The sequence below is a fragment of the Vipera berus genome (assembly GCF_964194415.1).
Source record: "Vipera berus genome assembly, chromosome: 1".
Lineage (NCBI taxonomy): Eukaryota > Metazoa > Chordata > Lepidosauria > Squamata > Viperidae > Vipera > Vipera berus.
In genome coordinates, this window is record NC_138202.1 from 66040750 (window position 1) to 66054243 (window position 13494).

The 13494-nt window shown below is 41.1% G+C and overlaps 1 protein-coding gene across 1 annotated transcript in view; it reads left to right on the plus strand.

Annotated features, from left to right (window-relative positions):
- Window positions 1–4072, plus strand: part of BUB1B (BUB1 mitotic checkpoint serine/threonine kinase B) — a gene marked incomplete at its 5' end in the record, with an annotated part of 34211 nt that extends 30139 nt beyond the window's left edge. Inside the window, one exon of the mRNA XM_081324875.1 lies at window positions 3538–4072. Within this exon, the coding sequence (XP_081181001.1) occupies window positions 3538–3721 (184 nt within the window). The 3' untranslated portion in view covers window positions 3722–4072. The remainder of the gene's footprint in view (window positions 1–3537) is intronic.
- Between the last annotated feature and the right edge of the window lie 9422 nt (window positions 4073–13494).

The window sequence follows — 13494 nt, forward strand, 5'->3', positions numbered from 1 at the left end:
TCAGCAAACCAGCCCTCCCACACATTCCCCTTATATAGAGTTCAGGGCGTGGCTTCTCTCTGCCTCCTTCCGAGGAGCCCCATTGCCTTCCTCTGTTTACTCCTAATTGACTGCCTCCTGCGTCGGGCGTCCTTGAACAGGGCCAGCTGTGGGTCATCTTCATCCACGCTGTCAGGCTCACACAGCTGGGTCTCCGTGGTGACCACGTGGGAGGGGCCTGGCTGAGGGCTCTCATCAGCAAGATCTTCAGCCCCCTCAGCAAGGTCTTCAACACCCCCCTCCTCCTCTGAGTCGTCCGACCCAACTGCCGAACCCACAGGCTGACCCTGAATCACAACACCATGTGTGCAGGAACTCCTTATTCCTGTCCCTAAATTGATGCTTATATTGCACAGATGGAAGGTTTTCAGCTAGATAAATTTAAAGTGTTCCCAATAATGCTCTCTTCTCTGTCTATGCACATTAGTTCCCTAAATAAACTTATTTGCATTGCATTACATTACATGTGAGTTTACAGTTTCAGTTACGGTGCTTTTTCTTTCAATGTGAATCATTCTGGCCCTTCAGGTGCCAGAGGGTTTTTTTGACCTGGTGGTGGGGAAATTCAAATCCCAACTCCATTTAAATTGAGAAATAGTTTTGCTGATTATAATTTGTCCTCCTGCCTCTTGAGGTTAACAATCTATTTGATATCTATGGAGATTCTCAGTCATCCAGGTTTATTTGATAGTTTAGATCAAGAATTTTGGGAAGCAAAGAACAGCTTGGTGAGAAAGAAATAGGTTGTTTTTTTATCCTTCCTCTAATCCACTTGATTTCTGTATTCTGCATATTATTACAAAGTAAGGGATTCAATTCCCTATTAGCAGCCTGTTTGCAGAAAATAACTGAAAACTAATAAAAAAAATATGACTTGTATCTCCATGCTGACCAATAGAAGAGAGTTGCTCTTTCTTTCAGCAGGCACAGACACGCAACATGGTCTTTTTGTGGCAGTGTTTAATGTGTGCACAATTGTGATTTTGTATTACTCACCCCCTGCCCCTTTCCAAAACTAGTCAATAGAAACAAAATGCAGTACACAATCTTCATTTTAGGGGGGGGAAATGGTTCATTTTAGGAAGGTGCGCTGCATCAGTGTTCATTCTTGGAGCTGTTTATCTGTATCAAAACTTGCCCTTTGTGATATCTATCAATGTTATTGTTAGGTTTATTATCTTTATTTATATATATTTACCCAGACAACATGCTGTTTGCCAAATATTGAATGTTATTGGGGGAAAACCCAACCCCTACCCTTAACCTTTCCTCTACCCTATCCCAAATCCCCATTTCCCTACCTTCCTTTTTAATTTTATAAAACTACCGTATATACTTGAGTATAAGCCGAATTTTTCAGCCCACTTTTTGGGCTGAAAAATTCCACTTCGGCTTATACTCCAGTCAACAAAAAAACTTACCGAGGACTTGTGCGCGGCCGAGGCTTTGGTGCTTCCGGGATCGCGCGCACCTCTCCCAAGCCACCGCCGTCCGAGACCTGCCGAAGTTTGGGGAGGTTTGGGGAGGTGCGCGCGCACCTCCCCAAACCTCCCCAAACGTCGGCAGGTCTCCGTTCCTCCGCGCCCTGCCTGCCTGCTTCTTTCCGCAGCGGAAAGAAGCAGGCAGGCAGGGCGCGGAGGAACGGAGACCTGCCGATGTTTGGGGAGGTTTGGGCGCCTCCCCAAACCTCCCCAAACGTCGGCAGGTCTCCGTTCCTCCTGCCGACGTTTGGGGAGGTTTGGGCACCTCCCCAAACCTCCCCAGGTCTCCGTTCCTCCGCGCAGACCTGCCGACGTTTGGGGAGGTTTGGGCGCCTCCCCAAACCTCCCCAAACGTCGGCAGGTCTCCGTTCCTCCTGCCGACGTTTGGGGAGGTTTGGGCACCTCCCCAAACCTCCCCAGGTCTCTGTTCCTCCGCGCAGACCTGCCGACGTTTGGGGAGGTTTGGGCGCCTCCCCAAACCTCCCCAAACGTCGGCAGGTCTCCGTTCCTCCTGCCGACGTTTGGGGAGGTTTGGGCGCCTCCCCAAACCTCCCCAAACGTCGGCAGGTCTCCGTTCCTCCTGCCGACGTTTGGGGAGGTTTGGGCACCTCCCCAAACCTCCCCAGGTCTCCGTTCCTCCGCGCAGACCTGCCGACGTTTGGGGAGGTTTGGGCGCCTCCCCAAACCTCCCCAAACGTCGCCGGGTCTCCGTTCCTCTGCGCCCTGCCTGCCTGCTTCTTTCCGCTGTGGAAAGAAGCAGGCAGGCAGGGCGCGGAGGAACGGAGACCCGGCGACGTTTGGGGAGGCGCCCAAACCTCCCCAAACGTCGGCAGGTGTCCGTTCCTCCGCGCCCTGCCTGCCTGCTTCTTTCCGCTGTGGAAAGAAGCAGGCAGGCAGGGCGCGGAGGAACGGAGACCCGGCGAAGTTTGGGGAGGTTTGGGGAGGTGCGCGCGCACCTCCCCAAACCTCCCCAAACTTCGGCAGGTCTCCGGACGGCGGCGGCTTGGGAGAGGTGCGCGCGATCCTGGAAGCACCGAAGCAAGTCCTCGGTAAGCTCCGGGCGGTCACTTGCTTCGCGTCTCCTGAGGGAAGGGGGGGCGACTGGAGCGGGCGTGTTTCCTCGCCTGCTGGGCGCCGCAATTTGCCCGGGGAACGCGCGGGCCCCGAATGGCAGCGTGGAGCGAGGAAGCTGACAGCCAGGGCTTCCCCGAGAGCCGCGGCCACACAGGGTATTCCTGTGTATTCAGGCTTGCAAAATGGCGGATCGAGCCTCTGCTGGCGGCAGAGGCTTGGAGAACGGCGGATTGGCTTATATTCGAGTCAACAACTTTTTCCAGTTTTTGGGGGTGAAATTGGGGGTCTCGGCTTATACTCGAGTCGGCTTATACTCAAGTATATACGGTAATAAAAATGTTTCCCCAAAAAAGCCTTGCCCTTTGAATAAACAAATGCAGTGAAATAATATACAAATGCAATAAATGGCAAGAGTAGATTTTTTAAAAGTCTAGTTACAGTATTGTAGTTTTATACAATTAGACTATTTGTTATGAGATCTGCAGATCTTTTACTGTGTTTCTGGATCGAGATGTGTTTATGTAATATTTGAAATTTTGTATTTCACTTTTGAAATGAACAACCTTTTTGGCAATCATGAAATCCTAACGTGCATAACAATTAATATTAACTCATAATTTTATGCTCTGGATCCAATTCAGTTCATGCTTAGAAATAAATTACTTCTTGTGTCAGCTTTTAAAAAATTTTTCCATAATGAGTAGAAGGCATAATATCTACAAATAATTTCAGTACTTTCAAAGTTTCTGTATATTGCATCATATTTAACTACTACATATGTCTCACAATGTGGTTTATGAAATTGATAATAAAGCATCTACATCTAAGTGAGAACTTTATGGCTACATTCAAGGACAACTGAGAAAGTGCTAATTTATAGAAGAATCTGGAAGTGGCAGTATGCAGAATATTCTCAAAAAAGCACTTTTTTCTTCTTGTTTAGGTTTGCTCATGGTGATTTGTGGAATACATTCTTTGACAAAATTCTGAATCCAAATGGGAAATCTACTGTGCCTCTTCTGCAAGATCTCAGAGAAGAGCTGAGCAGTTCATTTGATGGTTCTTTCCCCAGACGCCTTTGTGATTTCATACTAAGCTGGAAGACTTCCTTGATGTTGAAGACATGATTCTGACATACAGAAAATGCCCCTCTTAATATCTCCCTACTTTTCTATTCCCCTCTGTACCACCTAAGGCAAGTGAAAGCTCATGCTTGATCTTGTTCCTGTTAGATGTGTAAACAATAAGAACATTTTTCACAATTATTTTCTCTTAGGTTGTCAAATGAAGCTTAGCTGATGCTTTAAGAGTATGTACAATTGCTTATCTATTGGTAGTATTCTATGCTTGCTTCTCTATAAATGTCCCGAATTGATTGCTTTGTGTAATATCTTAACTTTTTCATCCTTAAACTGTTGTAAATCACTTATTTGTTTGTATTCTTTCTGTGTAATCACTGTTCAGTAAAACTGTTTTGTTGACACCATGAAAATTTCTAGAATTATTGGATGAATGAAATTTTTTGACATTCTTTCTAGTTTTTTGTATCTTATTTGGATTGCTAGGTTTATCTGAACATGTTTGTAAGCTATGTATCAAAAAAAAATCCTGGGAGAGGCAAAATGCCAACTCTTTGATGTGATGTTAGTTACATAATTGGCATTTCTCTACTTTTAGTGGAAGGGAGAAGGCAAAATTATTCCTTTGCCTCTGCATTAGTACTGCCCCCACTTCTGCCGCCTATGGCTGCTATTTGGATCCTGAAGAAAATTCTACTTTGGGCAGTAACGTTTACATCAGTAGCAGTATTAGATCATTGATTGACATGGATCTCTTCCTCAAATATTAATAAATTCATTTGGCAGTCAAAATTGTCTCTGATTTGTACAGGTTAATTCTTTACCTATAAAATCAGAATAAATTTCTACATTTGACTATAGATGGAAGCTGCAATCTGCTAATAGAGAACATGCCAATCTTATGTAGTAAAGCTGCCAACACTTACTCTGCAGCAGCTTAATCTCTCCTGTGGTGATTCCTTTAGAAGATGGTTTGGATCTCATCCTTGGATATTTTTCACTGAAATTTAGTTGGTAACAAACTAAATTGATGGCATTAACCCTAACCCTTTCATAATAGTTAATGACCCTATGGTAATGACTGGTCTCAGTCCATATTATAATACTTCCCAGTGGTGCAAGTCATTTTCTTACTATAAGAATACAGGTAATCTTACAAAGTTGGTTAAGAGTGAATATCTTGACAATCTTTTAAAAAATAGCGCTGCATTTTCTGCTGCTGCTTTTTTAAAGTTTTTTTTGTCTTAGCACAGATTTCATCAAACTTGATAGTGTCCACATAGACATGTGGATGTAGAAGACCTGTTCAATATTGTATACTTGGTCTTTCAAAATACTTGACAAAGACAGTCCTTTTATGGATTGCTAATTGGTTAGAAGAAAAATGTAAATATTTACTGGCAGTTTTCTTACTGGAGAGAAGTAGGAAGTGGAGTCCTTGAAATTCTGTGTATAATGTATAAACTGCTTCTTAGCCAGTTGATAGTTAGCTTGACTCAGGATAAGCAGTAAGCAGGTTAGATTTGGAGATGACACCAGTTAATGCAAGGTGATTAAAAACAGGATTTTGTGAATATTATAGAAAGAGCTCTGGGTTAATGGCCAACCAAATGACCAATACAGGTCCATTTAATTAAGTATAAAATGTATTTTGGGCAAAAAAATCAATTAGAGTAACTTAATATGGGGCGTAAGCTATCTGTAACTAAAGAGTTCCTTATATATGGTACATTTTGTGTCTGAAACAGTGTACACTTGGTCACTACATTTGAAAAAGGTAGAAAAGAAAATGTATAAAAGTGGATAACCAATATAATACGGGAGCAAAAATATCTGACTTTCTGTGATTTTACACACCTTAATTATCTCTCTCAGCTGACTTTTTTAAAAAATAGAGTCCTAAACTTCACTATCAGAAGACGTTGTGTTGACCACTAAATTTGATTCCTTTAGAGAAGATAAATTCATGAAAGACAGGTTTGCAGGGGCTATTAGTTTTGAAAACAAAATATGATCTCCCAGTCAGGGCAACATGCTTCAGATACAGGTAGTCCGTGACGTACGACAACAATGGAGCCCTAAATTTGTGTTGCTAAATGAGACATTTGTTATGTGAGTTTTGCCCCCTTTTATGACCATTCTTGCCACAGTTGTTAACTGAATCACTCCAATTAAGTTAGTAACAGTTGGAAAGTGAATCTTGGTTCCCCATTGACTTTTTTTGTTAGATGCTCACAAAAGGTGATCACATGACCTTGGGACATTGCAACCGTCAAAATTATGAGCCAGTTGCCGAATAACTGAATTTTGATCATGTGATGACAGGGATGCAACATGTGTGAAAAATGGTCATATGTCACTTTTTCCCGTGCCATTGCAACTTCAAATGTCACTAAATAAAAGGAGTAAGTCAAGAACTACTGGAACCAGTCACAGGAATAGTGGTTGGAAATGGAGACGGCTTCATTTGCTGGCCACTGTAACAAAGTCATAGATTAAGATATGCCTTGGCCTAATTCAGGAGGACATGTACCTGAATGTATGACCATAAAAACATTATTCCACTTGGCATTCTGGATAGATTATAAGGTGATTTAAAACATTATTAACAAATAGGAATGCATTGATAAACAGCATAGGAAAATACATTCAAATAGAATAAAACAAATCTCCAGCATACGGGTTCTTAAACTCAAAACGTACTCTATACATACCTGGGAAGAAGTCCTGATAAGGTTTTAGTGGAGGTTCAGGGAATGCCTTCAGGCTATTCTACTTGTGGGGCCTCAAAATAGAAATTCTAACATCTCTAATTTCATTGGCATGGGTAAGTATCCTACATACACGTTTTATAAGATATTCTTTACTAGCTCAAAGCTTACTCTAGAGGTTCTTTTTTCCCCTCTCATGCAGTGACAAATTATCTTTTCAAAGCATGTGTTTACTGCCTTTGCTATTAGAAGAGGAAAACACTCCATTAAAGTATTCATCTTTGTAAGTAGTTATGGAGGGTAGCTGATGAACCACAATATAACCTAAAGACAAATTTAATTTATTACTGGCATTCAACCACTTGCTGTAGTGTTATGCATAATTCTTTTAAGTACTACGGATTCATTTACTGTGTTCAACCATGTAACAACCAAAGACTTGTAACATTTGCCTCAAACAATTAAAATCTAATATATGTTTTACAAATATGATAAAGGATCTGGAGACTAAATCTGGTTGTTGTTGTTGTTGTTAGCTGCAAAGTCATGTCCCGACTCATCACGACCCTATGGACGACGTTTCTCCAGGCCTTCCTGTCCTCTACCATCTCCAGGAGTCCATTTAAGCTCACGCCTACTGCTTCAGTGACTCCATCCAGCCACCTCATTCTCTGTCATCCCCTTCTTCTATTTCCCTCAATCTTTCCCAGCATTAGGCTCTTCTCCAGTGAGTCCTTCCTTCTCATTAGGTGGCCAAAGTATTTGAGTTTTAGCTTCAGGATCTGGCCTTCTAAAGAGCAGTCAGGGTTGATTTCCTCTAGGACTGACCGGTTTGATCGCCTTGCAGTCCAAGGGACTCGCAGGAGTCTTCTCCAGCACCATAGTTCAAAGGCCTCAATTCTTTGGCGCTCAGCCTTTTTTTTTTTATTGAAAAGTTTTATCATACATTTTATCTTTAACAATCCCCCCTAGCCCTCCCCTATCCCTCCCTCCCTACCCCTCCCCCCCTCCCCCCCCGACTTCCCAGAGCTAAGTACAAGGTATAAAAAACCAAAAAAAACCAATCGTAGACATTCATATGCTAACAACCATAAACTCTGAAATCCATCTCTCCCTAGCTCATATAAGGTAATTACAAACACTATTAATATAAGATATATAAAAAAAAGGAAAAGAGAAAAAAAGAGGAGAAAAAAAAAAGGAAGACTTATTCAAATGCTACATGAAACTTCTTAGTCCCATATTTGTTCTGGATATACTCAATCCATTTTCTCCACTCCATAACATAACGTTCTTGCAAGTGATCTTTCAAATAAGCCGAGATCTTTGCCATCTCTGCCAGGTCAGAAACCTTTAAAGTCCATTCTTCTACAGTCGGCAGTTCCTCCTTCTTCCAATATTGGCCTATTAAGAGTCTTGCTGCCGTAATTAAATTCAACATCAGCTTAGTGTCCACAACCGTAGCATCTGTAATTATACCCAACAAAAAAAGTTGCGGACAAAACTTTATCCTTTGCTTGAAAATCTTCTGCATGTTCCACCAAATTTTTATCCAAAAGGCCTTAACCTTTTTACAAGTCCACCATATATGAAAATATGTTGCATCTTCTTCACCACACCTCCAGCATTTGGGCTGATAGTTCGGATACATACTTGCCAGCTTTTTAGGATCTAAATGCCATCTGTAAAACATTTTATAAAAATTTTCTCTTAAATTTTGAGCTTGTGTAAATTTTACGTTCCTCACCCAAATCCTTTCCCATGTGTCCATTGTAATAACTTCTTGGATATTTTGGGCCCATTTAATCATACAATCCTTAACGAGTTCTGTTTCTGAGTCAATTTCTATCAAGGCAAGATATATCCGTTTAATATGTGCTGGACCCTGATTTCTGATTTGCTTCATCAGATTTTCATCAGTCATTGTAAAACCATTTTTCTGATCTTCTTTCCACCTGGCCCGTAGCTGAGTATATTGAAACCAAGTCTGAACAATCTTCTCATCTCGCAAGAGACTATATGGTTTCAAACACCAGACATTTCTTTCCAAGCTTAGAATCTCCTTGTACGTAGTCACATCGTGTTTGAAACCAGCATGTATATTTTCTATTGCGTGTTTTGGGATTGCCCACAATGGTATCTTACAACCTAATTTATGTCTGTACTTCTTCCAAACCCTCAACAATGCCTGTCTTAAAATATGCACTCTAAAGACATTATCTACCTTCTTATCATACAACAAATATGCATGCCAGCCAAACAACAAGTCATGGCCCTCAAGATGTAATAATCTCTCTTGTGTCAAATTGATCCAATCACTTATTCCTGCTAAAGCAGCAGCTTCATAATATAATTTAAAATTAGGCATTTTAAGACCACCTCTTTCACGAGTATCCTGTATTATCTTTAGTTTAACTCGTGGCCTTTTCCCTGCCCATACAAATTTATTGATACCGCGCTGCCATTCCTCCAAGTTAGAATCTTTCTTAAGAACCGGTATCATTTGAAATAAAAATAAGAATTTAGGCAGGACATTCATTTTCACTGCTGCAATTCGCCCCAACAAAGACAATTGCAATTTTTCCCAACTCTCCATTTCTTTTTGAATTTTCCCCCATAATTTTTCATAGTTATTTTTATATAACTTTGTATTAGAGGGCGACAAAAGCACCCCCAAATATTTAACCCTTTTAACAATCTCAAATCCAGTTAATCCTTCTAAGAGAGCCTTTTGCGAAGCTGTCATATTTTTGGCCAGAATTTTAGTTTTTTGTGTATTGACTTTAAATCCAGAAACCTTCCCATATTGTATTATTATCTTCATCAGGTCCACAACAGAGTTCTCCGGCTGGGTCACTGTAACAACCAGATCGTCTGCGAACGCTCTCAATCTATAATCCTGATCTCTAATTTGTATACCCTTAATTTTTTCCGAATTCCGTATTTTAAGCAACAATATCTCCAATGTTAGTACAAATAACAAGGGCGATAACGAACACCCTTGCCTTGTGCCCTTCTCAATATTACATGCTTCTGTCAGGCTATTATTAACTATTATTCGGGCAGTTTGTTTTTGATATAATGCCCTAATTGGTTGCAAAAAATTATCCCCAAAATTCATTTTATCCAAGACTTTCATCAAAAATTGCCAATTCAATTGATCAAAAGCTTTTTCAGCATCTAAAAAAATTAGCGCCGCAGGGATCTGGTTATTCCTTTCCAAAAACTCTAACACATCAACTATATGCCTCACATTATTTTTCATTTGCCTACCACTAATAAACCCCGTTTGGTCCCCATGAATCGTCTGTTGCAGAACCCTCATCAATCTATTAGCCAACACCTTAGCAAATATCTTGTAGTCTGTATTTAAAAGCGATATCGGTCTATAATTTTTAACTTGAGTAGCATCTTGGTCTTCCTTCGGAATCAAAGAAATAAAAGCAGTTCTCCAAGACGGTGGCACCTTTCCCCCCCTCTGAATTGTCTGGAACAGTTCCTTTAACGGTTTTATCATCTCTAATTGTAAATTTTTGTAATAAGCCGCAGTCAAACCATCCATGCCTGGCGCTTTGTCCACCTTCAATTCCTTAATTGCTATAAGAATTTCTTCTTCTGTTGTCAATTGATTAATCCCCTCTTTTTGTTCTTGCGTAAGAACCGGGATGCTAGCATTCTCCAAATATACAACAATATCTTTTTCATTAATCGTCTCCTTAGCATATAATTTAGAATAAAAGTCCAGAAAGGCCTCCTTAATAAGATCCTGTTGAAACACAACCCTTCCCTTATGCTCAATTTTATCTATATTAGAAGCCCTTTGCTTTTTCCTCAGTCTATAAGCTAACCATCTACCTGGTTTATTAGCATTGCAAAAGGTGTTGTGCCTGGCAAACCGCAAATTGGTTGCCACTTGGTCAGCCATTAATTTATCAAATTGTCCTTTTAATAGCTTAATAACCTCCTTAGTCTTCACATCCGCTGGATTCAAAATCAAAGCCTTTTCTTTTTCCTTAATTTCATTCTCCAATTCTTTCCTCCTGGCTTCCAAAATACGTCTATGTTTATTGTTCATATATATCAACACCCCTCTCATATAGGCCTTGCTAGCATCCCAAACCATGTCCATAGAAGTGTCTTTGTTCATATTAATTTCAAAAAAATCCTTCATCCGCTGTTTACATTCTTCCACATTTCTCTGATTTCTAAACAAATTCTCATTTACGCGCCACGAGCGCCTATCTCTATTCTCCTTATTAATCTCTAGCCAGACTGGGCTGTGATCAGAAATAGTTCTTGCACATATCTTCACCTTTTTAATCCTTGAAAAAAAGTCATTAGTCAGCAAAATAAAATCAATCCTGGAGAAAGATTGATGTCTGTCAGAAAAAAAAGTATAATCCTTTTCATGCAAATGTATTTCACGCCAAATATCTCGCAGTTCCAAGTCATCCTTCATTTCAAAAAAGGATTTAGGCAGTCTAGCATGACTTGGAACGTGTTTAAAAGAACCAGCCTTATCCATCTGTACATCCAAAACACCATTCCAGTCCCCCATAAAAATAAACGATTTATAATCCAACTGAGTAAGCTTTGTGTGAAGTAAACTAAAAAAATCAGCTTGTTGTTGATTAGGAGCATATAATCCAACTAAAAGCGTCTTTTTACCTTCTAACAGCAACTCTATCATAACGTATCTTCCATGCTTATCTGCTTCAATTAAGTCTAACAGCATATTGCATCTGGTAATATTGAACTAGACACAGTTCTCTGTCCATTTTGTCTCTTAAATCTTCATTCTCCAATACCTTTGCTTCTAATATGGCATTCTTTTGAGTCAAGTCCTCCACTTTTTCATCCAGATCTTGCACACATTCAGCCACACTACGCACTGTAGACAAAATGTCTACCCTCATCGCACTGAACTTCTCCTCCATCCTCTCCTCCAATTTCTCCTCCATCTTTGCCAATTTATCACCCATTGATTCCAAAATTACCTGGGCATGTTTTTCAAGAGCATCTTGTAAATCCTTCGATGTCAGTGCAGCGGGAGGAAGCAAAGCTTGCAATGATGTCTGTTGCACCGGAGAAGTTCCAGCACTCCGAAGAGTTTTTGGGGGAGGTTTAGCCGCCATCTTTTTACTTTCACTTGTGACGCACTTTCACTTTAAGTTTATAAAGTCCATTAAGCTAGAGAGCAAAAATAAAAGTCCTCTTCACCTTATCCTCCTGTACCGCTCTGCCTGCTCCTTTTATTCCATGGTCTTTCCTTCTGGCAGGGGTGGTCGCAAACGCCTGGCTCCGCTCCAGAAATCACGGAGCGGAGACGCTGAACAGCTGGGAGCAACCCAGGCTACGGGGGAGTTCAATCCTTCAGCCGCCCAAGCTTTAAGCTCAGGCGGCCCCGGAGAACTCAACCCCTACCTGGGGCCTCTCCCCCTCCTCTTCTCCCGAGGAGGGGGCTTCAAATTCACCCGAACAGCTGATCAGCACTGTTTCGGGTGAAAACAACACAGCTGAGCCGCGGGCAGCCCAAAAAGGCTGTCTCCGGCGCCGCGGCGCCACCAGAAGTCCGGCGCTCAGCCTTTTTTATCATCCAGCTTTCACTGCCATACATTGCAACTAAATCTGGTAAAGAATGTCTAAAGGAGCTAGATATATTTAGCTTTAGAAGAGAAGACTGAGGGGAGACATGATAACAGCCTTCCAATACTTGAAGGTCTGCCAGAAAAGAGGGCATCATTTTATTATCTATAGTACCTAATGGTTGCACAAGAAGCAATGGATGAAAGTTTATCAGAGAGAGATCCAACCTGGAAATATTTCCTCACAGAACTATTAAGCAGTGGAACAGCTTGCCTCATGGAGTCAGTGCTCCATCACTGAAGATTTTCAAGTAAAGATTGGACAATCATTTGTTAAGAGCTAATATAAAGACTCCTGCCTTTGGCAGTGGGTTAGACTAGAAGGCCTCCCAGGTTGTTGTTTTTTCCCCATCCCTATGACCCACTCATTTACAAATGATGGAATTATTTAAAAATGCTCTGTGTTTGCCTTAATACATAAATCATATATTTCAAAAATGTTTGACACCTACAAAAGTTTTGTTTGTGTTTTAATATGTTTATGTAGCTGTCTCTGGTCTTATATTCATTCCCCTATTAATAAATATTCAAGCATAACCTTGGACTAAATTGTTGTACTTGATGTGTACTGCTGCTTACTAAAACACAGAAAAACTCCCTGAACCTCCTGTAAGGGCTAATACTTGACTATCTGATTTAAGACAGTTATATTTTTTGCCAGTTATCTACACTGTTCCTTTCTGAAGGTTAAAATTATCATTTAGCTGTAGGCAGTGAGCACTGGAGAACTGCATAACACCAAGTATCTACTGACTAATAGGTAAGATTATTTAGGAAACATTATACTGTACTGTGGAAGGACTCTCAGATTACCAACTCAGATGATTTCTCTCTTTTCCTTTTTAGTTTCTCATGTTATATGTTGATATCTTTCTCGCTGTGCTAATATTGGATGGTGCAGATCAGCTATTTTCCTTTCTTTCTTTCTCTCTCTCTCTCTCTCTCTCTCTCTCTCTCTCTCTCTCTCTCGTGTCCAATTCTTGGACTGCTTGGACAAGTCCCTGCTGTTTTCTTGGCAAGGTTTTTCAGAAGTGGTTTGCCATTGCATCCTTCCTAGAGCTGAGGGAAAGTGACTAGCCCAAGGTCACTCAGCTGACTTTGTGCCTAAGGCGGGATCAGAATCACAGTCTACCAGTTTCTAGCCTGATGTCTTAATCACTACATGAAACCAATTCTCAAAATTTCAATAATTTTGGAACTGCAAGTTATTAGTTCCAATCATTAATCCCTGTAGATTTCTTAGCAAGATTTCAGAAGTGGCTTGCTGTTGCCACCATCCTAAGGCCAGTGCTTTTTTCTAAAAAAAAAACAGGTGCCGGAACTCAGAGGTGCTATCACTGGGAGCGATGCCAGTGTCTTGCTACGGCGTCACCGCCCGTCCTTTGCACCCCTGCCCCTGTGGCTTGGAGCCACATGCCACGGGGATTCCCCTCCCCACAGTTGCCATGCCGTGGCCCGTGCTGAG